Source organism: Melopsittacus undulatus, assembly GCF_012275295.1.
Source record: "Melopsittacus undulatus isolate bMelUnd1 chromosome W unlocalized genomic scaffold, bMelUnd1.mat.Z SUPER_W_unloc_7, whole genome shotgun sequence".
Lineage (NCBI taxonomy): Eukaryota > Metazoa > Chordata > Aves > Psittaciformes > Psittaculidae > Melopsittacus > Melopsittacus undulatus.
Genome location: NW_022993949.1, coordinates 551,519 through 578,104, shown reverse-complemented (window position 1 = coordinate 578,104; position 26,586 = coordinate 551,519). Strand labels below are relative to the sequence as shown.

Genomic DNA, 26,586 nt, shown 5'->3' with positions numbered 1-26,586 from the left:
TCAATGACAACTCATGTGACTGCACGCTGAGGTTTTCAAAAGAACTGCAGTGACAGCTAAGGTCTGTTTCCCAGGGCTCACACCCACTCTGTTACAGCCCAAGGAGGGAGTCCTGCACCCAACCACACCAAGTGTCCATGCAGGCTTCAGGGGATGACCCCCGTGGTGTCCACTCCACAGCACCATAGGGACATGGTACACCAGACAGCCGTCTAATGCAGGCACCAGGCAGTGAGATCAGCCCACACTGTGCCCCATCTCCTACACCACAAACCTGCAGAAAGACTTTTTGAGGCTCTCTAAGTTCCTTAGGGGCTTCTCAGGATGTCAGACAGCACCGACTGCACTCTGGAGAAAGGCTCCCATAGGAAGGATGCTCATCAGTGCAGGCAGGCAGGTAGGCAGGGGGAGCACAGCTTGGGAGCCAAAGTGAATCCAATCAGGAGACAAGACCCCCTCCTGCCCTGTGTGCTCCTGCCAAGGGACACACAGAGCCCTGCAGGAACCTACCAGCCAGACACAGCTGCAATTCCCACCACAGCTGCAGGTACCACACTGCCCATGTACCACAACAGGATGGCAATTTCCTTACATTTCCCTGAAAGCAAAGGTGTCTTCCTCCTGAATTAAGAGTCTTAGGTGCCAATTGTCTGTATTCAGATAGCTCTAGTTTAATCAACAATGTAGGTTTTCTTCTGCCTGCATGTGTGTGGTTGGTTTGTTACCTCCCACAAATGTGAATTGTACAATTTATTCTAGTTAGCAACTGTCTCAGTGCCTTGACCACAGATAGATAAGCGAATGAATTTATGTCCTGGTTTGAGCAGTAGCAGTAATTTTTTCTCCTTCTTGGTAACTGGTGCAGTGCTGTGTTTTGACTTTCGGGATGAGAACGATTGCTGATAGCAAGTATGTTTTGAGTTACTGCTCAAATGTTTGGTTTGTCCAAGGCCTTTTCTGAGCCTCATGCTCTGCCAGGGAGGAGGGGAGGCCGGGAGGAAGGAGAGACAGGACACCTGACCTAGGCTAGCCAAAGAGGTATTCCATACCATAACACGTCATACCCAGGATGTGACCGGGAGAGACCTGGAAGGGCTGGAGCTCTGGGGGGATGGAGGAAGTATCGGTCAGTGCTTGGTCAGGCAGGGTGGGGTGAGTTATGGGTCAGTGGCTGCTAAGGTTTTGTATTCTCTTAAGTTGTTATTGGCTTTATCATTATTATTTGTAGTAGTAGTAGCAGTAGTGATTTATGTTATACCTTAGCTATTAAACTGTTCTTATCTCAACCCGTGGGGGCTACATTCTTTGGATTCTCCTTCCTAACTCTCCAGGAGTTGGGGGAGAGAGGGGGAGAGTGAGTGAACGAGCTGTGTGGACTTGGTTTTTGTCCTGGTTTGACCACGACAGTTTTAAACCACGACAGTTCTTTTTTGGCACCCAATGTGGGGCTCGAGGGGTTGAGATAACAACAGATCCGACAGGATTTATAGTCACTTGTCACGATGCTGATTTATTGGCTCTCACAGTTGTTTCTTTGTATCTTACGGTTTCAGGATTTTGCCAGTTACTTTATGTATGGATTAGCTGTGTTCGTGTTTATCAATCGTGGGGCTTGGGCTACAGTATTTGTTTCACTGCACTTTATGGCAATGACTTGTAATACGGGGGGGCTCCGGCAGCGGGGGGGTGGACGAGGCCGTGGACTTGGACTTGTACCGGGCCGTCCCGCTGCTCTTCACCGTCCTTGCCCTTGTCCTCGCCTCCATCTGCGTGAGGCTGCGTGAAGCCGGGAAGGACCGGCCCCGGGAGCCAGCAGCAGCGGCTGAAGCTGCCAGGGAGAGCGGCCCGGGGAACCAAACAGCTGTAGCAGAGCAGCGGGAGGAGGCGGTGGAGAAGCAGAGAGAAGCGGCAGCCAATCAGCGGGAGCAGGCAGCGGGGAAGCCGAGCACCACGGCTGTTCCCAAACTTGCGACGGCCGAGAGTATCCCCCGGAAGTCGCTCACCGAGCACCAGCAGGATACAGGAGACCACACAGCACTTCCCAGCAAGGCAGAAGAGGAAGATCCTTATTCGGGAGAAGAGAAGCTGGTGGTGGGAGAGCTGGCAAGCACGGCAGCTACATCAGCCCCAGTGAGAAGTGCAGCAGCAGCACCTGAGAGTTCTGATGGTTTTGAATGGCTTTTGGGTGCCCTTGGGACCTGCCTGCTGGTTGTGATAGGAATCAGCATGTTGGCAAACACACAGGGTGTGTTCTACCCACAACCATTTTGTCTGATCCCAAAAGTTAAGCAGAGTCAGGTTTGGTTCTTGTCTAGGGTTAGACAAGGATATAGGAGCACCAGGAGACTGTCTCCAAGCCTGGACAGTCATGAGTGGCAGGGCATGTGGAACAGTATGGCCAGGTATCTGATCCACTGGGCCCCTCCAGTGCTTTGGAAGCATTGGAGGTGGAAGGCAGCTGTATGGAGTCCCCAGCAGAGAGCTGTAGAACTGCTGAAGGGGACGGTGAATGATTTTGAGCCTGGTGGGCCCAGATACTTCAGGCCATCAGTCCAGAGATGCAACATAGAGATGTCTCATGATCGAGGGGTGGACTTAAGAGTGATGGTGTATTGAAAATGTGGGATCTGAGCATGACGTGAATGGTATGGAATAAGGGGTGGATAATGTCCTGGTTTGAGCAGTAGCAGTCATTTTTTCTCCTTCTTGGTAGCTGGTGCAGTGCTGCGTTTTGACTTTCGGGCTGAGAATGGTTGCTGATAGCAAGTATGTTTTGAGTTACTGCTCAAACGTTTGGTTTGTCCAATGCTTTTTCCTGAGCTCATGCTCTGCCAGGGAGGAGTGGAGGCTGGGAGGAGGGAGAGACAGGACACCTGACCTAGGCTAGCCAAAGAGGTATTCCATACCATAGCACGCCATACGCAGGATGTAACCGGGAGAGAGACCCGGAAGGGCTGGAGCTCTGGGGGGATGGAGGAGGCATCGGTCGGTGCTCGGTCGGGCAGGGTGGGGTGAGTTATGCGGCGGTGGCTGGTGAGGTGTTGTATTCTCTTCACTTGTTATTTGTTTTCTCATTATTATTTGTAGTAGTAGTAGCAGGAGTGATTTATGTTATACCTTAGCCATTAAACTGTTCTTATCTCAACCCATAGGGGCTACATTCTTTGGATTCTCCTTCCTAACTCTCCGGGAGTTGGGGGAGCAAGGGGGACAGTGAATGAACAAGCTGTGCGGACTTGGTTTAAACCACGACAATTTATAATGAGGAAAGGTGCAGGGCACAGTTATTTGCTTAATCAGGGTTTAAATTAGGGTTGGAGTGTACAGTGAATCATCCTAATTTATCCCTGAAGAGAAGGAGGAACAGAAAATGTCTTGGCACCTGCAAAGAAATTATATCTTTCCCACCATCTCTCTCAAAGAGCACTCCTTCCATTTGAGAGCATCCTCACACCGACACTGGCACTGATATCAGAGAATTAAATGAAATAAAGGGAAAAGCTATAGTCAATAGCTTTCTCTCTATCTCTATCTACATGATGAAGACTGGCTATGCTTACAGAAATGTAGATAGTAATGTTACAGACTAAGCAACACAGTAAAAGGAATGAGGAGGCAGTGGGGAGAAATTGAATTTACCCTAGAAAAATGAATTTTGATACTACAGATACAAAAAGCTTTCAATTTCTATAGTAGAGTCTGCTAAATTGTGTGGAAGCTGGAGGTGGATGTTTGGGGTGTGGGCATATTCCCTGCACAGGAAAAAATGGTCAAAAAATCAAAACTGCAACAGCAAAACACAAAATATCAACAACAAAAAACAGTCTTGGGGAAATCAAGCATCAGAGTTTTAATAGACACACATGCACCTCCAGAACCAGAGCTGTTCAAGAAAACATCTCCAGCCAGTTAATGGCTGCAAACATGTGCCCCCTCCCCACCCCAGGTAAATTAATATTTTTGTTGCTGTTTTTCTCCAGATGTGAAAAGGTTTTGTACCTGCACCTAGATCTCTGGGGTGGGGTGTCTCACATGCACAGAAACCTCATGTACGGTGTGGCAGAGAAGAGTTACAAAAACTACTGAAATGCAACTGGCAGATACCTGGAAGAAACTCGGATGGAGTGTTTCTACTGTCATAAAGAGCAAAGCAGTGACTTTAAGCTGCATAAGCTCACACTCTAAAAGAGTAAATATTGTCAATAAGCTGGTCATAATTAGGCAATTTAAATTGGGGGGGTGAAAAATTATTGTTTTCATAAACAACACAAAAGGTTTTAAAGCTCAGACCAGCTTCACTTCCCAAACCCATACCATCGCAGTTACCCCCAAATACTGAAAAACCCTTGCCCCCTCCACAAATCCATTTAGTTTTGGCATGTCCCTTTTCCAGGCCGACAGCTGCAGCTCCCTGCTCAGACAGAACCGCAGACTGGGCAACTCTGGTGTCTCCCACAGGAGAGTGACAGAACAAGGCACCCCAGATACACATTCACATATTATTTTTTTTTGGTTTGTCAAGGCTTTTCTATTATTTTAATTCTGGTCAATAAGGCAAAACCAATTCAGGATAAAACAATTTTCTGACCCCAGATAACTTGGACTGCTGTCTGAAACAGTATCTTCAGCTCACCTCACCCTTGTATAAACAAACAAAAATTGAGAAGTTAATGGTTTGAATGAAAATTCAGTAACTGCTCCCTCACATCTTTAGCCAGAATTACTTATGAAATTGAATTCTACTTCCTCCATCTCATACTCAGTTTAGCACATGAAAGTACAAGTACTAAGTTACGATAGTACCAACCTCAGTTCCTCATCAACACCAAATTATCTGTCTGTATTTAAGATAATTCAACGTCTTCTGTTGAAACATGGAAACCACCTCAGTCATAGAGCATCAGGAAGGTTGCAACATCTACCCTGCAGTCATTGTACATAGGCTTAAGAGTGACTCCATGTTAATTCAGTTCTTTGGCTGGAATTAAGATACTGGATCTGATTTTTTATTTTTTTTTACTGTATTACTTTGAATCATAAACCCCATTTTCCAGTGGGTGGTGCCTAACAAAATATGAAGCAGAGGTGTGAGCACAAAGGAAAGAGACATTATAAATGCACAGAAACACACCGTGTCAACACATACCAGCTGCCCAATACATACAAAAATATTAAAAGACAACGGAGTCATTATTTTAGAGTTTCACTATATTTTCCATTTGAAAACAATTACTATCTAATATTGTTAGAGAAACTTCCATTGCAGACACTGGAAAACAGACACCTCCTAACCATCCTACACAATTTCCTATCAGATTTTTTGCACAAAGTGTTATCAGATAACAATATTTACCTTGTGCACTAATTATTAAAAACTCTGAAATTGTGTAATTATGTATTTTAATTACATTATCTGATTAGCTTTTTTAATTACTTCGTAAAAAGAAAGGAAACTCACTGAGGTTGTCAGAAAGTTAATAAAAATAAGGTAATTCACAGCTAAGGCTCACCACGGTGCCTTTCTATTTCCTTGCTACACCCCACTGTGCCTAGGTATTGGAGGTCAACTATAAGTATTAATTTTCTCACTTTTATTAACTTTGGTGACAACATTCATATTCTTTTGCCATGTTTTTTTGTTTGTTTTTGTTTGTTTTGTTTTGTTAGAAAATGCTCTCCATTTAGCTGGATGATATTGTAAGAGATGGAGACTCCTCAAAACCAAGAACCTGGTTGACTTGAAACCCTTTAAAAGCCCCAGCCTTGCCCTGCTCTATCCCAGGCCCCCTTGAAGGGACGTTAGGGGAAGCCACTGCCATGTGGTTACCATCACACAGCACTGCGTGAGCCACGCTGCCAGCCTGCAAAACCCACCATCTGGAAGCAGGCAGATGAACCCAGGGTAGCCAGGAGAGACAAGGTGGGTGGCAGAAAATGGTGCTTGTCCTGACATGAGGGGCTGGGCTTTTGCAGCCACAGTGGCCATGATAGCACCCATAGGCCTGACCCAAGGGAGGGCAGGGCTCAGCAGCTTTGAGAGGCACAATTTCTGCAGGAGCCAGGCCAGCCAGCTGCCTGTCCTGGGCAGCAGCAGTCACTCAGGGCTACAACTATGATATATAAGCAGCCCCTCTGCCAGCTGCTCGCTGTGCAAACTGGGGACAGGTGCATGGGTGTGCGGAGAGGGCTCAGGGTGAGGATGGGAGTGCAAGGTGTAAAACACCCTCTCTCCCTCTTAAGGCTGCAAAGAATGTGGCTGTTTCAGCTCTGGAAAACAACTTTTCAAATTTTTGGATGCAGTTCTGCTCTAAAGAAACATTTTGTTTATGTCCAAACTGGGAGTCTATAATGTAATACTTGGCTATTGGATTCAGCAGCTCTGTTTTACTAATTTTTGGTTCACCCTCTCCCCCTGCCAGCCCTTCCTTATTTTACTCCTTCTTTCTCTTTTTATATTTACACCCCCTCTCCCTGGATTCTCTGGGGAGAGCAAATCACTTTGGGAGGTTTAATGGACTGACAAGAACAAAAATCTAATCAGAGTGTGCACACATGGGCCAGGCACATCAGAAGCACCTGCGGTGCAATCCATGTGGGCTGCCCCACTTGTGACCCCAGCCGGGCTGAGCACCCCCCTCCTCACCAGGGTGAGATGGGCTGAGGTCCTTTGCCTCGTCCAGGACCTTGGTGTTGCCTGCTCCGGGAAGAGAGGCTGCCAGATGCTGACAAGTCAAGAGCAGTTCTTTCAGGAGACTTTGTTAATATAGAAACAGCTGACACAAAATGCATCTCGCTGGGGAGGAAAACTGTAAAGGACCACTAAAAAGTCTCTTTTTTTTCCAAGACAAATCTAAAACAGTTTCAGGCCAGATATCACTAAGGTTTTTAATTTCCATTTTAGGAGACTTACACTGCATCCTTCCAGTCTTGGAAAATATTAAGGGGCTGCTGCAGCCTAAAAGGGGCAGATGTGGGTAGATTAAAAGATGGTGCAAAGTGCTTTCAGAAAGTAGAAACAGCCTCAAAGACAATTACAGACAAAATGGCCACTTGTGGGAAGCCACACTCCAGCCTCCCCACCAGCAGCACCCTTTGTTGAGAAAGGTCTCCCCAAGCCAAGCACCAGCCCTGGGGCAACAGAGGCTTGTGGTCAACTGCTGCCCGGAGAAAGATATTGAGAAGGGGAGAGCACAAAATTATTTATGTACAGAACACGGAAAACATTGTGTGCAACAACATGACTCCTTTCCCTTTGTACACCATTTGCTGTTACAGATTACATTTGCAAAATACAGCTTTCCGTATAGTGCAGCCAAAAGCAACCTAACAGCATAATTTTCCTCCCAAGTACTTTACTTTTTAATTCTTCTGCAAACAATGAAGCAGAAAATTGGGGGGGGGGGAAGAAAAAGAAAACCAAGCAAAAAGAAAAAAAAGAACCCCCTTCTTCCCATGTGTTTGCAAACCTGGGTAAACTTACAAGAGATGATCTTTTAAACAACCAACACGATTTACTCTTGCATGTGGCACAGGTGCTGGCTACTGCCAGTGAATCTTAACTACATGCAGTGAGTGATACCTGACACTCTACAAACTTGCTACTACAAAGAACTTGCTCAATTGAAGGTATTCGTAGTATTTTTCTTTCACTGTTGCCTGTATTTTTGTTTTTGCACTTTTGTATGGCATCTCTACTCAATGAAGCTACAGTATATCTGTGACACTTACTTTAAAGCTTGCTTTTCTGTGTAATTGGATGGCATAAAAAGGACCATGAAACTATGTCTTTTAAAATAAGTTTTCTGACTGATAGTGCAGATTAAGGGAGCTATAAAAGACAAATACTGAGAACAAGTACCAGTTATTTTAAAAAAAAAGTATTTTCTAGCATGAATCACAACCAACCCGTAACCCAAGATATCTGAAGAGAAAAATCTCTATCCTTGCACATACTCAGCCTTGCTATTTTGAACACTTACTAGGATCCTATTCTATGATGTTATTTTCTATCAGAAATTAGTAATTTTAAAAGTTACCATGCATTATTGGCTTCTCTCCTTCCTCTGCACTTACATTTTTAATTTTGCTTCTTTCTGCCATTTCTCCACTTCCTCACAAAGCCAAATTATTAGACTGCAAATGGGGGCAGGTCCAGACATCCAAGGGGAGAGCCAAGATTGTCTCTCCTGGGCAAACTACCATAGTGAACTCAGTGACTATCCATGATATTTGCTGATACTAGGGAATACTATTTGCCTTGTGCACTTTCTGTATAGTCTACCACCTGGGTTAAGCCATTATTAAAATCAAGGAGAAAAAAATAAGGAAGGGAGAGAAAAGATGAAAAAACACTACAGCAAACATCATTAAAGCTCATCAAAAGTGCATTAGAGAACACCTGATAATATACTCTGAACTTTAATGATCCTTACGCTATATCATATTAATGCAAATGTTATCTAAACTCATGGAAATAAAATTTTCCATTCACACATTTCCCTGAAACAGACATTGGGAAAGAAACCTCTCTCAAAACTATGAGTTGCCAGCACTTTTTTTTCTGTCTCCAGAAGCAAATAAATAATGCCTCTGAACCTGTGTGTGTTGTTGATTACAAACCTCAAACAAGTACTCTGACTTTGGGATGCTTGTTGACATTCATTGACAACATGTTACAGTCAAAATGGATGATGGTAAACCTGTGGAGACAGTGTTCTCACAGAAGAATGGATATTTGGTGCATGAACTCTGAATAACCCTGAAAGATACAGCAAGGCCATGAGAGGCCTGAGGAAGCTTAAGCAAGCAAGATAAGAAGAAGCTGTAATTCACTGAGTGATGAGAACTGTGGACTGTTGGCAAGCTTTTGAGGTCAAGTTCTCACACCTGTGCTTGACCGGTTATATGTTAGTCACTAAGGGTCTTCAAGACATGTATCCAATCATGATATGCCAAATCACTGTATGTAAGCAATAGTATATAAGGAGTTAATGCTTTGCAATAAACAGCTTTTGTCTGATTATATTGGTCTCTGACTGAGTCCATTCAGTGGCAAATGGCGCCCGAACAGGGACCCTCTATGCATTCACATTGAAAACTGCAGAAATATATTCACACTGAAACGGAAGAAATTGAAACACAGGGAAATCAGCTGAGTTCGATCCAGCAGGACCAGGATCAGGAGGTAGAAGTCTCGGAGGTAGATGCCTTGGAATGGAGCCTTGTGAGCCCGGAAGATACTGCCCAGTGCAAATAAGGTAACAGCCGACATGGGTGGAAGAGGAACAAATAAAAAAAAAAAGAAAAAAAAAAAGAAGCTCTTCCAACATATCCTCTCTGTGAGAGGGACAGACTATGATGAAGCTATGCTAAAAAGATTGTTGCTCTGGAGTAAGGAGAAGGAGTTAATTGTGGGAGTCAGCGAAGCCTTTAATCTCAAGACGGGAAAAAATTCCTAAGGAAGAAGCCTTCTTTTTATGGATGTTTTCAGTCCTTCTTAAGGTGAAGGGAGCAACCTTTAAAGAGACAGACTTAAAGTTAATGTTGAAATGGTTGAAGATGCAGTACCCAGAGACTGATGAGTCTAACGGATTTGAGATCTCTTTGTGGAATGAGGCAGAAGTTAAACTGTGGGACGCAGCCACGAAAGGCAGTGACACTGTGAAAAAGTTTGTTAGTCATTTGGAGAACTGTTTTAGAGATGTTAAAGCCAAAAAATGAGATCATGGGGACCAGTGCCCCCCCCCCCCCCCCCCCCCCAAACCTCCACTGGTTACCACCACGGCTGTGAAGACTGAGGATGGGGATGAAGACGATCCTTTTGATTCAGGCCCTATTGACCCCGAGAAGGAGCCTGTGCACCTTCATCAGTCTGCTGTTGCTGATCCTGAGATTCTGACACCTGATAATTCCGAGGCTGACCTGGATAGTCCTTTCGACCTGGAGCCTATTCATCTGGAAAAGAAGCCTGATTTATATCCCCCAGATCCTCTTGATAAATGGGCAGCTGTAGAGGGAGAAGCGAGACGGGTGGGGGATGCAGATGTATTGTGTGCTTTCCCTGTGATGTTTGTGCTGGATCAAGACCCACGGTGGGAAGGTCTCTCGTATGCTCTTATCAGGGGTATCGGGTAGACTGTAGCAGACCGTGGACTTGGGACCCCATATACAACTCCTCTGATACAGTCTCTCTGTGATACTCATGTACTAGAAGTTGGTAAATATAAGTATGTCTATGTTTCTATCGACCCTTGGAGACCTTTATAGGTATGGCTTGCCACTTCTTCCGACATAGGCTGGCCACCTGTGTCAGAATGAGTGTGCATTTTGGTCAATATAAAAGCCCAAGCCTCATGCGATGTGAGGGAGGCAGAGCCTCTGCAGGAAGGCCCGCTAAAGTTGAGCCTGCCACCTTGCACTGCTATGATGCTTCTTGGAGCTCGTTTCCTGATAGTCTTTACAGGGTCCTTGTGCTACGTTCTGTATGTGAGACCGGATAGTGGGAGTAATGATTGTCTGGATTTTGTGTTTCAAAAATTGTAGTTGCGTGGAGTGTGCTTGTGGGATCCCATATGTGTGTGTGTGTGTGATGAGGGCAGACGGTGTTCTGTGCATTTTTTGTGGTCAGGTTCATGTAAAGGTTTTTAACGGGTAGCAGTTTAACATTTTGGGCAAGAAAGGGTTAATGCAAAGGTGCAGTTGCCTGCAGGTATTTATGGCTGCTGCTGTAGAGACATCACAAACAAAGCCTACAGAGCACCTGCAACATGCTGAGCACATGTTTAGTGTGTTTAAAGTAACCTTGGGGTAAATCCAAGACTTGGAGGAATAGATGGGTTGAAACAAAAACTGCAAAAACAAGCCTTTATCACCCTTCACCTCAAAGGCATCAAGGTGGCAGAGAAAGAAGAAAAAAAAAAGGGTAATGATGCAGCAAACTCCTTGATTGTTAACACTGTGCAGTTTACTTCTGCAGCTGCTTCACGTTCCTTTTGCATCAGAACGCCTCTGCTTCAAGGTATCACTTTAACCTGTCTACTTGTCAAGAACTGATAACCTGGGAGAGGGGGTATATTTGTGTCCTCCTACCTGCAGGTTCATGGCAGCTGCCTTTAAAGCTTGTCAAGCCTTGCCATGAGCTAGACAGACGAGTGGAGGAACTCGATGCATCAGCTACAGGAGCTGACCATGAAAACCCCAAGCAAAATGAGACAGAGGAGAAAAACGAATGAGTGCAAAATATCACTTGGGGGCAACTGAAAAGTAACAGCTTGAATATGTGTGCTTGTAATGTAGCTATTATTAGAGGCTGTGATTTTCTATATAAAACCACCTGTATTTACTAGCCAGTTGCTAATAAGAAACTACACCTTGTATTGTATGGATTTGTCACTTGTAAAAGAGATGTTAGAGCATGCAAATTTGAAGCAACTGCTAGAAAATACTAAGGCAAAAGCTAGAAAGATTCTAATATGATGGTAGTGTTATAAAGCAGGTAATGGAACAAATTAAGAAGGTGAGAGAACTCCACTGGTAAGAAATTTCTTTGGTTAGTCTCTCGCTGCCATCAGCGTCTTCAAAATGCTGCTGCACCCTGTAGTAGTTACTCTGCTCATGTAAATCTGTATGTGCTTTGCCATAGTAGTGACTTGTTATTGGATGAGGCAGGTGAAACTCTGCATTGACAACGAGGGGCAAGGACTGAGGTTGACCAAATGCCTGCTACCACAGTCAAGGGCAAGATTGGGCTGGCCCCTGTGTTTGCCACCAAGAAGAACCTTTAGCTCCACTGCTGGCTGTAACCCAGCAGGCATGGAGCAGTGGGGACACATGCCATGGCAGACCTTGATGTGAGGGATGGCCTCCGCTGTTATCAGAGAGCCATCCAGGAGAAAAAGGGTAGGCCCAGCAGCCTGTGCTTGGCATATGTAGAAGATATGTTCTAGTACAAATCCCCTGCTCAAGTAGGGTCATCTAAAGCAGGTACTGATAGTAGATCAAAGAAAAAAAAAGAGGAATGCAAGGGTTTTCTCCACACGGACAGTTAACAAAAGCGCAATTTGTATTAAATTCTTTAAATTTGTCTGGTTTTGATTCTCTTTCCGCAATACAGCATTTGCAATATCTGACGTACAATTCCTTACCCAAACCACCAATTCTATGTAAGGAACTACAGGGTAATGAGTGCAAAGGACCAGTGCCATTGCTGACAGCTGACATGAGGTCAAGGATACGGCTGTGTACAGCTATCAACAGGACCATACTGACTGCCAGAGAAACATATAAAGCCCCAGAACTCAACAACATAAAGAAACAACAGTGACAGAAATCTTTGTAATATCTGTTCTATTATGTGTGACCATTGGTAATGGACAAGTATACTGGGCACATGACTTATTAAATTCTACATTTATGCACACAGCATTTTGGCATAGCACATGGAGACCTGAGCAGCAGAGCATGCCAGGAAAAGGTCCCAACATTTTGCACATTTTCTGCTTTGTTTTTTTTAATACCATGTAAAATAGCACCCGTGATGACTGGCACATCACACAAACCACGCTTAAATAAAACACTTCAGTCACAAATTAATCTACATAATCCCAAATAAATTAATGAAAATATTGTTTAATTCTTAACCTATACAAAGCAGAGATTAATCTTTACAGCTAAATCCAATCTCAGTATTTATCTTTTTAACAAGAAGTTGACATTTCTTATAGATCTTCCTAAAACAGGCAACATTTATTGAACAAAGAAAACAGAAGATACCCCTAACTCTCTCTGTGCCACACTAGCTAGCATATCTACAGCAAAAAATATAAAGCAACAGAGTAGTTTATGACTATGACATGAAAGGACATTGTCTGTGTGTGATGAGATGAAGCAGGAAAACTGCAATTTACAGTATGCAGAGTTTACAGCACTCTTAGCTTTGTAAAATCCATGTAGAAAACTTCCTGCAACAATGGAAGCAGACAAATTGGCAACGCAGAGGTAAACCCATCTGGGCTGCTGCACTGTGGCAAGATACCGCTGCCCGAGTGCAAAACCTGGTGGTGAAGGTACGCCATGTAGATGATCATGTAGCCAAGAGTAGGGCCACTGAGGAACACCAGAACGACCAACAAGTAGATAAAGCTGCTAAGACTGAAAGTGATCTGATGGACTTAGATCGGCAACATAAGGGTGAATTATTTTTGGCCCGGTGGGGCCATGACACTTCAGGCCATCAGGGCAGAGATGCAACATACAGATGGGCTCGTGATCGAGGGGTGGACTTAACAATGGACACTATCGCCCAGGTTATTCACAACTGTGAAACGTGCTGTTAAACCTCCTTTGGTAATGAGGATGATGGCTGAAATACAAATATAGGCAGGCCTGGCAGACTGATTATATCACACTCCCATCAACCCGCCAAGGTAAGCACCTTGCACTTACCATGGTGGAAGCAACCACCAGGTGGCTGGAAACATACGCTGTGCCCCACGCCACTGCCCAGAACACTGTCCTGGGCCTTGAGAAACAGATTTTGTGGCGACATGGCACCCCAGAGAGAATTCAGTCAGACAATGGGACTCATTTCCGGAATAACCTTATAGACACTTGGGCCAAAGAGCATGTCATTGAGTGGGTATATCACATCCCCAACCATGCACCAGCCTCTGGGAAAATTGAACGGTACAATGGGCTGTTAAAAACTACACTGAGAGCAATGGGTGGGGGAACTTTCAAGCATTGGGATACACATTTACCAAAGGCCACCTGGTTGGTCAACACCAGAGGATCTGCCAACAGGGCTGGCCCAGCCCAGTCAGAACTTTTACATATAGTAGAAGGGGATAAAGTTCCTGTGGTGCACATAAAGAATGTGCTGGGGAAGACAGTCTGGGTTATTCCTGTTTCAGGTAAAGGCAAACCCACTCGTGGGATTGCTTTTGCTCAGGGACCCGGATGTACTTGGTGGATAATGTGGGAAGATGGGGAAGTCTGATGTATATCTCAAGGGGATTTGATTTTAGGGGAAAGCAGGCAATGAACTCTATTGCATACCGTTGCCTGCTATGTAATATTTTTATAGCCCATCAACTAGATGTCTTTAGGTCACCAGCTACTGGCCCTGACTTCCCTCTGACCATCATCCCAACAGAGAATGAACTTTGATGAAACCAGAGGAGCTCAGCAGTGACTTGATGAATTCCACAGTGCCATCAGCAGGCAACAATCCAACACTGCACACCATCTCTCCTGCTCTGAAAGACTGTTACAAGAGATGGAGCTGGATGAACTCAGCAGTTTTATAGGCATTGCTCCATGCAGTAAGGAATGATCTCTCTCTCTTTGTTTGCATGTGAATGTATGTGTATATATATATATATATGAGACAAGAGTGATTGTATATTGAAAAATGTGGGTTCTGAGCATGACGTGAGGCACTGGAATGGGTTGCCCAAGGAAATTGTGAATGCTCCATCCCTGGCAGTGTTCAAGGCTGGTTTGGACAGTTTTGGGTGACATGGTTTAATGGAAAGTGTCTCTGCCTGTGGCAGGAGGGTTGGAACTTGATGATCTTAAGGTCCTTTCCAACCCAAACCATTCTATGATTCTATATTTTTCTTAGTCTCACTAACATAACATTACATTGAAGGTAACTAAAAGCTGAGTTGTGAAAACACTAACTGTATTGATAAAAATAGAACCTCTACAAAATAATTTGCTTCTTTTCATAGCACTGTTGGTCACTAGTTGCAACCTTACATTCCTCCACTGGAGTCCCCACCGGCAGTGGCTGCTCCCCTCCTGCAGTTGTGCCATTACAGCTGCTTGGGGCATCACACATTGAACCAGCCCCAAGCAGACACATGGGGTAAAACCAGCTTTTCTTTTGGTGGGGCTTGCCCCCAGCACCATGAGCAGCTGTACCAGCACAACTTAGGAGACAGGGCGGTGATAGAGCAGCAGGGGCCCAGGGACAGCTGCTGGAGGCATGCTCTGCATTTGCACAGCCACCCCCTGCCCTGGTGGGATCCTGCCTGTCCTGCTCCCCATGTGGGATGGCATCAGGAAGGATTTGTCCCTGCTCCTTTGGAAAGGACCAATGACCACACAGGCTGCACACTTCACCTTTCAGTTTGCAAAACAAGGATTTTTCTACTCAATGGCATTTTCTTGCTTACTGGCCAATAGAGTATGAATGCCAATGACATGGTTGTCAGTGGACCAATGAATTGTCCTGCAAGAAGTTTCCTTTCAATTCTACACATTTTCAAGTTTGCAAACTTACGTAGGGTTTAAACAAGAGTGTAGAGCAAGGAGCCCTGGGGGCAGGCACAGGACTGCAATCCCTATCCACCTGCAGGCTGGGGAAAAGCCCCAGCCTCCCTCTGTTCTTCCAACCAGCAAGCAGACAGGAGTGAGAGTAAGGGGTCCTCTCCTCTGCAGACTAGAGTGAGACAGGGAAGGATGATCTCAAGGTGGGAGTCAGACTGAGCCAAAGCCCCTGCTTGACCCTTCCTCCCTTCCTGTACTCTGTTCCCTGTATTTTTTCTTGGTTGAGCATCATTTTCCTTATGCCCAAAAAGAAGAGCAGAAAACATGGACTAATTACCAAACAAATTAAGTAGCCAGGGAAGAATATGCACTCGGGAGAAAGATGATGGGATACTACTGCACCAGAGGAGAAACTAACCCTCCTGCCCTCCACTTGCAGACCCACCTGTCAATCGGAACAGTAACAGCCTAAAAATACTGTAGATGAGTGCAAAAGAAAAATTGATGGCAGAGTATTCAATTCCAGGAAGGTGAAGAGTAACAATCTCTGATTTAAATACATATGAAGATATCCTGTGCTCCCCCTCCTAAGATTTTATTTAATCTTTGGTAAAATCTGCAAAGCTTTTTACTAACCCTGTAAATTGGCTTAGCATGCTCTGCAGAATACGTGCTGCCACTGCTGGACATGGAAAGGCAGCTGTGGAAAAGCAAGATATGTTGCAATTCTTCACACCAATGCTCTGAGCTTGGTCTGACTTTACAGAAAGTAAAATCAAGATCAGCATAGGCCAATATCATCCTCACTTCCATAAAATTCAGAAGGCAGTGTAATAATAACCTAGAGAGAACAATGCATTTTTAGGGTGGAATTATAAAACTTGTACTGTGAATTTTAATCTCAGAAATCGTCATGTTCTTTTATGGGGTTCAGAGGCCTTTCTTCCTGGGAGTTTTGCACACTTCAGCCATTTAATTTTTTAAATATTCCTACATTTGGAGAGAGAGGGAAAAATACCCCAACTGAAACTTTTAGCATTATAAAACCCACAACATTTTACCTCCAGGACAGTTGTGTGCCCTGTGTTCAGTCAGGTCTGCCAGTAAATCGAAATCCTGCTGACAGTTATTGCAGGTGTAAATTGACTCATCCTCCATGTCTTCATCTTCCTCATTTCTCTCTTCCTGACTCATCACACTGTTCCTCTCTTCCAGAGCCTGGCTGTCCTTTGCTTTGATCTCCAGCTCTCCTCCCAGGCCACCTGCCAACAGCAAGAACATATTCTAAGCTTGCAAGGTCTGAAAAATAAGAGCTTTAAGAAGGATGTTGCACTTACTAAGGTACATTTAATTACAGCAATTTCACATTATTCCCGACACATTTCATTATATTAATGTGCTTTTTATATCATGCAATGCAACAACTCTCAAATGTCTTCTTTACTGCTTAATGCAAATCCTGCAAACATTCTCTCCTCATCTCTGCTGGGTGTATAGCGGGAGCCTCTAACACTCTGTCATATAAAGTTGTTAGTGTCTTATCACTTAACCAGATTCTCAAAGCTTTAAAAATTGACAAGATTAATTACAGTCCACAAAGAAAAAGTATGTGCTGAATTTTAATTCTCAATGACCTCGTAGTCATCAACAGGGAAGGGCTCATTGGAAATGTGAAGCTCCAGGGCAGCCTTGGATGCAGTAATCATGAGATGGTTGAGTTCGAGATACTCAGGACAGTGAGAAGAGCATGCAGAAAGCTGCCCTGGACTTCAGGAGTGCAGACTTTGGCCTCTTCAGGAATCTGCTTAGCAAGGATCCATGGGATATACCCCTAGAGGGCAGGGGGGGCCAAGACTCCTGGTTGATATTCAAGGATCACCTACTGCAAGCTCAGGAGTGTTGCATTCTGAGCAGAAGGAAGTGCAACAGGAGGGCCAAGAGACCCCATTGGATGGAAAAGGAGCTGCTGAGGAAAATTCAAAGGAAAAAACAGGCTTAAAAACATGGAAGCAAGGACAAGTGGCCTGGGAAGAATACAGGGACGATGTTCGGGAAGCTAAGGACCAGGTTAGGAAATCTAAGGCCCAGTTAGAAGTAAACTTGACTAGGGATGTTAAGGATAACAGAAAGGGATTCTATAGGTATGTAGAGGCTAAAAAACAGAGTAGGGACAACATAGGCCCCCTCCGGAAGCTATGGGGAGAACTGGCTACACAGGATTTGGAGAAGGCTGAAGTTCTGAATGACTTCTTTGCCTCAGTCTTCACTGGAAAATGCTCTGACTACACCACCCAAATCTTGGAAGGCAGATGCAGGGACTGTGAGAATGAATACCCTAGGCCTACTGTAGGAGAGGATCTGGTTCGAGACCATCTTAAAAACCTGAATGTGCGCAGGTCCATGGGATTGATAAAATCCATCTGCAGGTCCTGAAGGAGCTGGCGAATGAAGTTGCTGAGACACTGGCCATCATATTTGAAAAATCATGGCAGTCAGGGGAAGTTCCCGGTGACTGGAAAAACGGAAACATAACCCCCATTTTCAAGAAGGGGAAAATGGATGACCCAGGGAATTAGAGATCAGTCAGTCTCACCTCTGTGCCTGGCAAAATCTGGGAGCAGATTCTCCTGGAAGGCATGCTAGGGCACATGGAAAACAACAAGGTGCTTGGTGACAGCCAGCATGGCTTTACTAGGGGAAAATCCTGCCTGACCAATTTGGTGGCCTTCTATGACGGGGCTACAAAAGTGATGGACAGGGGTGGAGCAGTTGACGTCATCTACCTGGACTTGTGCAAAGTGTTTGACACTGTCCCACACAATATCTTTATCTCTAAATTGGAGAGACATCAATTTGATAGGTAGACCACTCGGTGGATAAAGAACTGGCTGGTTGGCTGGTTGCACTCAAAGAGTTGTGGTCAACGGTTCAATATCCAGCTGGAGACCAGTAACAAGTGGTGTCCCTCAGGGATCAGTGTTGGGACCGGTCTTGTTTAACATCTTTGTCGATGACATGGACAGTGGGATTGAGTGTGCCCTCAACAAGTTTGCCGATGACACCAAGCTGTGTGGTTTGGTTGATATGCTGGAGGGAAGGAATGCCATCCAGAGGGACCTTGACATGCTTGTGAGGTGGGCTGATGCCAACCTCATGAAGTTTAACCATGACAAGTGCAAGGTCCTACACATGGGTTGGAGCAATCCCAGGCACAGCTCCAGGTTGGGCAGAGAAGAGATTCAGTGCAGCCCGGCAGAGAAGGACTTGGGGGTGTTGGTTGATGAGAAAATGAACATGAGCCGGCTTCAGTGTACGCTTACAGCCCAGAAAGCCAACCATATCCTGGGCTGCATCAAAAGGAGCGTGACTTGGGCTGCATCAAAAGGAGCAGTCGAAGGAGGTGATCCTGCCCCTCTACTCTGCTCTCTTGAGACCTCACTTGGAGTATTGTGTGCAGTTCTGGTGTCCTCAACATAAAAAGGACATGGTACTGTTAGAACAAGTCCAGAGGAGGCCACGAGGATGATCAGCGGACTGAAGCACCTCCCATATGAAGACGGGCTGAGAAAGTTGGGGCTTTTTAGCCTGGAGAAGAGAAGGCTGCGTGGAGACCTCAGAGCAGCCTTCCAGTATCTCAAGGGGGGGCTATAGGGATGCTGGGGATGGACTCTTCATTAGTAGTAATAGGACAAGGGGTAATGGGTTAAAACTTAAACAGGGGAAGTTTAGATTGGATCTAAGGAAGAAATTCTTTCTTGTTAGGGTGGTGAGGCACTGGAATGGGTTGCCCAAGGAGGTAGTGAATGCTCCATCCCTGGCAGTGTTCAAGGCCAGGTTGGATGAAGCCTTGGGTGATATGGTTTAGTGTGAGGTGTTCCTGCCCATGGCAGGGGGGGTGGAATTAGATGATCTTAAGGTCCTTTCCAACCCTAACTATTCTATGATTCTTTGATTCTATGCTCTCCTCTCCTCCCTACCTTCAAGCACCAATATTAGTAGCAAGAAAAAAAAAAAAAAAGCTCTAGCTGAAAACCCTCAAAGCACACTGTCGTGGTTTAAATTAAATCTGCACAGTTCCCCCTTTGTTTCCCCTCCCCCCCCCCTCACCTTCCCACTCCCGGAGGGATGGGAAGGAGAGCCAGAGGAATACAACTCCCACGGATCGAGGTAAAATCAGTCCAGCAATCAAGGTGATACACGGGTAACCAATGTACAGGGGGGTTATACAGAGAAATTGTACAAGGGAGTTAAAGGAATTCCTTTGCAAACAAAAGTCTTGTCTGTCCTAAGTACCTGCCATTGCCATCTTGCCAAAGCATTGATTACTGCTGGAGGGGAAGAAACAGATGCTAATTCTACTGACAAAAGCAGATGAAAGGTCCTGCTGATAGGCGGCAGGAGAGGCAGACTGGGTGACCAAGCCTTAAGACCATGACAAAAGCACAGGTGTTGGGTCCTACTGATAAGCGGCAGGAGAAGCAGACTGGGCGCCGACTAACCCTAAATCCATGTCTGAAGATTAAAAGGTGTAAAGGTTAAGAAGAGGAAGACTCATTTACTTCATCTTGAAGACCCCTGCCCACAGGAGGAAGACTCATTTACTTCATCCTGAGACCCCATCCCATGATCAGAAGGGGCACTGCGCAAGTGCAAAGGACCTTCTGGCTCATTATAATATGAAGCGGGGATAGATAATACATATGTATAGGCGGATTGAGCAACCTCATGTCTATGTATACCTTAAGAGAATAAGTGTAAAGGGACAACCACCCTGAGGTGTGCATGTTTTGGAGGAGCTATCCCCATGCACCTCAGCGCTGAATAAAGCATACCTACTTTATCCGCGCATAGACTCCACAACTAGTTAAAGTTGTAAAGTAGGTATGCTTTATTCAGCGCTGAGGTGCATGGGGATAGCTCCTCCAAAACATGCACACCTCAGGGTGGTTGTCCCTTTACACTTATTCTCTTAAGGTATACATAGACATGAGGTTGCTCAATCCGCCTATACATATGTATTATCTATCCCCGCTTCATATTATAATGAGCCAGAAGGTCCTTTGCACTTGCGCAGTGCCCCTTCTGATCATGGGATGGGGTCTCAGGATGAAGTAAATGAGTCTTCCTCCTGTGGGCAGGGGTCTTCAAGATGAAGTAAATGAGTCTTCCTCTTCTTAACCTTTACACCTTTTAATCTTCAGACATGGATTTAGGGTTAGTCGGCGCCCAGTCTGCTTCTCCTGCCGCTTATCAGTAGGACCCAACACCTGTGCTTTTGTCATGGTCTTAAGGCTTGGTCACCCAGTCTGCCTCTCCTGCCGCCTATCAGCAGGACCTTTCATCTGCTTTTGTCAGTAGAATTAGCATCTGTTTCTTCCCCTCCAGCAGTAATCAATGCTTTGGCAAGATGGCAATGGCAGGTACTTAGGACAGACAAGACTTTTGTTTGCAAAGGAATTCCTTTAACTCCCTTGTACAATTTCTCTGTATAACCCCCCTGTACATTGGTTACCCGTGTATCAAAGGTATAACAGAAATAACTACCGGTACCAATAACAAATCAATGTTAGAGGAGACAAACAGGGAGAGAGAATACGATACCACCCGCCGCCACGAGGCCAGCCCGGAAGAGAGCGAGCTTCCCCCCTCCCCTCCTGGCCAGCTTCCAGTTGCCTCCCCGAGCCCAGCCCGGCGTGTTAACCCCTTCCCTCCCGGCCAGCTTCCAGTCCCCTCCCCGAGCAGGACGTGCTGTGGTATGGAATACCTCCCCGACTAGCCCAGACCAGGCGCCCTATATCTCCCTCCTCACTGGCAGAGCATGAGCTACTGCTGAACCCATGACACACACGTATACCCAAGATGTGAGAGATCCCTAAACTAACGAGAGGCACTTTGCTGGGCAGATGAACCTTTCATTGTGCCAGCCTAGCCAGGAGCCAACAGCATCACATCTGACCTTCAGGTCTCTCAGATTCTTTGTCTTCATCTGTGACTAGAGTGTGTGCTAGCACAAATATCTTTGCCAAAAAAAAAACTACAGATTTTCATGCATGTTAGTGTTCAGGAAGAATGAGGTGTCTGGCCGCTCCAAAACCACCCTGGTGCAGGAGCCGGACATGCTGGGGTCATGAGTTGGCAGGTCCACACACAGGGCAGCTGCCTGTCTGCTGGCAGTGGGGTGGGAGGCAGGGTCACCTGACCACAGCCAGTGCCCTCTGCATGCACTCAGTGGTCTCTCATATGGGATGGGCTTGCAGCCACATCCTTGCAACTCCAGGACAGCACCTTGGCCATAGCGGATGCCTAGACATGCCTGAAGCCAGTCATGCTCAATGACTCCATGCAGCACTGCAGCTCTCCAGAGAGGCAGCAGAGGTGAGAAAGCCCTTCTAAATCCCTTCTGCCCTTTCAGCAGTGAAAGCATCCACTAGAAATGCTGGCCATGATGACTGGGCTTTGGTGACCAGCTCAAATGGAGATGACTGCACCTCTTACACACACATTTCCCACCAACCTGGGCAACACAGCTGCAAGCACTAAACCTGCACCATTTCACCTGCTCCATGAGCATTCACATACTGAATAGACCCCACTGGTAAGGCAGGAACATTTGAGAAGTCATACAGCTAAGTAAGATGGAACTACATGCTCTTCTATGGAAGAGATCCTCCTGCACCATGCACTGGATGATCCTGAGAGCCTGGGAGCTGACCACAGCCAGGGAGGAGGGAGATGAAACCTCGTTGGTTCAGGATGCATTTGGGTTTTAAGCCATTAAGGAAACACCAGCAAACAGAGAGATTAACTGTTTCTAAAATTAGATCAGAGCCAAAAAGATTAAGGACAACCAATTCTGAAAACATGAAACAAAGCTGAAAAACAAAATTTATTGAAGATGAAAATTGGTTACCACAAGCACTGCAGTTCAGACAAATGCATTAGCACTCTGCAACCACTATCCAGCCAGAGCCACAATTTATACCATCTTCTGTACTGTGCATGATAACATAAATCAACTGGTGTAAAACACTGTGTAGCTTTCCATGGAGCATTTGTAACAAGATGTACCCTTTGAATTGCAGTGGAAACACTGTAAAAAATGCCTGTTTGTGGTGTATCACAGCATCCTTTTTAGCAAGTAACTGAACTGCACATTTTCAGGTTCTTTTAAATTATGCATATATTTCTACTACAAAATTTCAATTAAGGGCTAGATATAACGTTCATCTCAACAAATCAGATATGCCACTTACACAACAGCAACAAATCTAAGGATTTGGTTATACAAAGTATCATTCATTAAGCACTCCATATTGTAAGTCATCATCTGAACTATGTTTATTCAATAAACTGTTGTCTGGCAAAGCTCATGCTTTATAGATTTTTCCTTAAATAAAAATGTATTGCAAATAAAAAACCCACATGATTCTGGTTCTCTTTCTACTACTTTACCAAACAGAAAGTCATAGAATCATAGAATAGTTAGGGTTGGAAAGAACCTTAAGATCATCTAGTTCCAACCCCCCTACCAAGGTCAGGGACACCTCACACTAAACCAGGTCGCACAAGTCTCCATTCAGACTGGCCTTGAATACTGCCAGGGATGGAGCATTCACAACTTCCTCGGGCAACCCACTCCAGTGCCTCACCACCCTCACAGTAAAGAACTTCTTCCTTATATTCAACCTAAACATCTGCTGTTTAAGTTTTAACCTGTTACCCCTTGTCCTATCACTACAGTCCCTAATGAATAGTCCCTCACCAGCACCCCTATAGCCCCTTTTGAGACACTGGAAGGCTTCTATGAGGTCTCCATGTAGCCTTCTCTTCTCCAAGCTGAACAGCCCCATATCCTCTACATGTAACCATTTACATCTCACATCTGACCTGAAACCCACTGGCTTTGTTCTGTCAATGATTTTTACATCATATTCACACACACAAACTTGCCCTACAACCCTGGTTTTCTTGGATTTCAAGACTTCTGTAGTATCCTTTAGACAACATGCTAGAGAAACCTTTTATTAAATGCTGCCATTTCATTTTCCATTCTAGCAGAAATCTCCTATAGGAACTTTCAGATTAAGTTTGTTTATTCTGTCTCTAGTAGAATGTCACTTTTAATCCATTGTTAGCTTTTTTATTGCTTAAAAAAATTAGAAAGCAATTTCCCTTTATTGCTTTTTTAAGTTTAGTTACTGAAGGGCTATCAAACTTAGAAAACATATACACATACATAACGTGCTAAATAAATTCCTCACTGTCTCTAACCAACTTTAACATTATCATTTTTTATAATTTTTAGGTTTATTTTCACTGAAAGACTGCTTGTAATTATTACTCATGTTCTCCCCAAACACTTATGTTACTAAAGTGTGAAATGTCTTCTAACACAAAGACAGTTCTCTGGGAAGTAATTACAAAAATGCATTTGGGACAATAATTTTATATTAACTGTCAGCAGCATCCATTTTCTGAAAAGGCACTTGTTATGAAGGAATTATTTATGTAGAATTTGAAGGCACTGAAGACAAATGAAAACTGCAGGAATGCATTAAAATGAAACTCCAGCTCCCTCATCAAGAGTCAATTTATGTTTAAATCATTATCTTGAAGGCAACCCCACACCTTCAAAAGAGTCTATTAGAAAGACAGTTTCAATTTATGCACAAACTGGACTCAGTCTCTAGTTTTCAGTGTGGAATAATTTACACCCCTTTTAAAGGAAATTTCTGAGCAGCTAATCAAAAAGATACCTGAAAATTATGGGCTTGTATGAAACTTTCACTGATGACACTAAAAATACTTGCTAATGATTTATGTCTAGTAAAAAAAATAGTGGCTTCAAAACTGACCAGGCACATTAAAAAATATGTAACAGCGACAAGAATATATTTAATTAATGATTCATAGTAACTTTTAGCCTGTGGGCGAATCCCTCACTCTTTAGGAAGACAAAATAACTCAGTGAAATTAAAAATAACAAGTTCCATCCCTGGTAACAGTCTTTCAGAGCAGGAGAGCCTGTGTGCAGTGTTGGATCGTTGCCTCCTGATGCTGATCTTTCCTTTACTGCACAACTCGTCTGGTTCTATCAAAGTTCATTCTCTGTTGGGATGATGGTTGGAGGGAAGTCAGGGCCAGTCGCTGGCCATATGGGGCTATTAAAGGGTGACTGGGTCCTGCTGATCACTCCCTGACTCTCCAGTCTATGGATCAGCTTATGGATGAGAATCAGGGAGTCTCGGTTGGTGCGATATTTCCGCTGGTGCACTGTTGTGGTCACGATTGGCACTTGTTGTTCTTTGACTTTCAGCAACCCCACAACAGAAGGATCCTCTGAGAGACCAGGCAAGGTGGACAACTGCTCAATTTCCTCCAACTCCAAGGCAGCTGTACCAAAAGCCCATCGATACCCTTTTGTGTCTTTGAAGTACCCCCTCCTGAGGTAGTCTATGCCAAGGATGCATGGAGCCTCTGCACCAGTCTCAGTGGGGTGCTTTTGCCACTCCTTCCCAGTCAGGCCGATTTCAGCCTCCAGTACAGTCAACTCTTGGGATCCTCCTATCACTCCAGAAATACAAATGTGTTCCACCCCTTGACAGTTCAATGACATCAGGGTACACTGTGCACCAGTATCTACTAGAGCCTTATACTTCTGTGGGACTGATGTGCCAGGCCATCTGATCCACACAGTCCAGTAAATCTGATTGTCCCCTACCTCCACCTGGCTGGAGGCAGGGCCCCTCTAATAGTCATTGTCATCACAACGTTGGACACTTAAGTCTTTTCGAAAGGGATTAGTCTTCTTTATCACAGGAGCTGGAGTAAAATCACCTCTTCCACTCCATCTGGGAACCTGCTCACTGAAGCCGCAGCTCTGATGGGACGATCAGTCTTGGCCTTTGCTCCCCTCTTCAATTCACCCACACGTTCCTCCAAGGCTGAAGTAGGTTTTCCATCCCACTTTGTCATGTCTTCTCTGTGATCCCGCAGGTAAAACCATAGGGTGGCCCGTGGTGTGTACCTTCTATATTTTCTCTCTCTAACAGTAGGACTCCTTTTGTTAATAGCTGAGACATGTGTTGGTAAATGTGAGGAACTGGATAAATCAGATAGATCATCCCTCAATTGTCTGAGATCCTGGGACAGTTTTTCCACAGCTGAGATGATGGAAGGGGTGAGATTGTCTTCGAACACTCGGAGTTTATGTATCATTTCATCCACTGTTAGTGGTACTATGTCATTCCATGTTACTGTTGCCAATGAATGGGCATATGATGATGGTGCAGTCTATGTAAGTTTTCACCACATGGGTCGTGTACATTCGACTTCATCTGGGTCTATGTGTATATCCCCATTATTTGGCTTGATGTGATAGATCATCTCTACGATGGCCGAGAACCGTCTCCAAAGACTGAGGGACTTTTTCTCTCTTGCAATTGCTTTGTCAGTTCCCCCTTCTCTAGCAAGTGATCCCAGCTGCTTGGCTTCTGTACCTTCTAGTTCGTGACCATCGGCCCCATAGTCCCAGCATTGGAGCAACCAGGTGATGATGTGCTCCCCTGGTTGATGGTTAAAATCTTTTTGCATGTTCCGTAGCTCAGTTGAAGTCTGAGGTCAAGAAGTCACCTCTTCCCCTTCTTCTTCTTCATCATGTGATGATGACTCCTGATCAAATGCTGAACCGGTTGGTGAGTACATTGTTTCTTCATTTTGCTTCACCCTTCCTGCCTCTTTTTTGCTTTGTCTCTTGCGTACAGGGGCAACCGATATTGGCACTAATTGGTCCTCTGGTTTAGCTACAGTGATTATCACTATGGTTTGAGTAGCGTCTGTATTTGTCACTGGGGGTGGTGTAGCTGCTCTGCTTGGAGCTGGGGTATCTGTGCTATCCGTTGCAGCCACACATCCTGCCACTCATGGCTGTCCAGCCTCAGGGAAAATCTTTTGGTCCTCCTATATCGTTGTTCAACCCCAGACAAGATCCAAACCTGACTCTGCTTAACTGTTGAAATCAGACAAAATGGTTGTGGGCAAAACACACTCTGTATGTGTGCTAACATGGTGATCCCCATCACAATCAGAAAACAGGTCTCAACAGTATTAAAAGGCCATTCAAAAACTTCAAAACTCTCAAATGATGCTGTAAACGGTTGAGGGGGGGGGGTGGGCGCTGGGGCTGGGAGGGTAAGAGAATGTCTCCTTCACAGGTTGACCACCCAGGAAGGAGAAAAAAGATGTGTAATTGCTGATCACTTCTATTATATACCTCCCAAAGTATAAAGGTGGTGACCTGACTGGGAACATAAG

The 26,586-nt window shown here is 44.9% G+C and overlaps 1 protein-coding gene across 2 annotated transcripts in view; it reads right to left on the bottom strand.

The window, feature by feature from the left end:
• LOC117438308 (zinc finger protein 423-like) overlaps positions 1-26,586 on the bottom strand; it is a 271,743-nt gene that overhangs the window by 172,671 nt on the left and 72,486 nt on the right. For both annotated transcript variants that reach the window (XM_034073858.1, XM_034073857.1), the window contains exon 2: positions 16,335-16,535. In XM_034073858.1, coding sequence (XP_033929749.1) covers positions 16,335-16,535 — 201 coding nt within the window. The remainder of the gene's footprint in view (positions 1-16,334; positions 16,536-26,586) is intronic.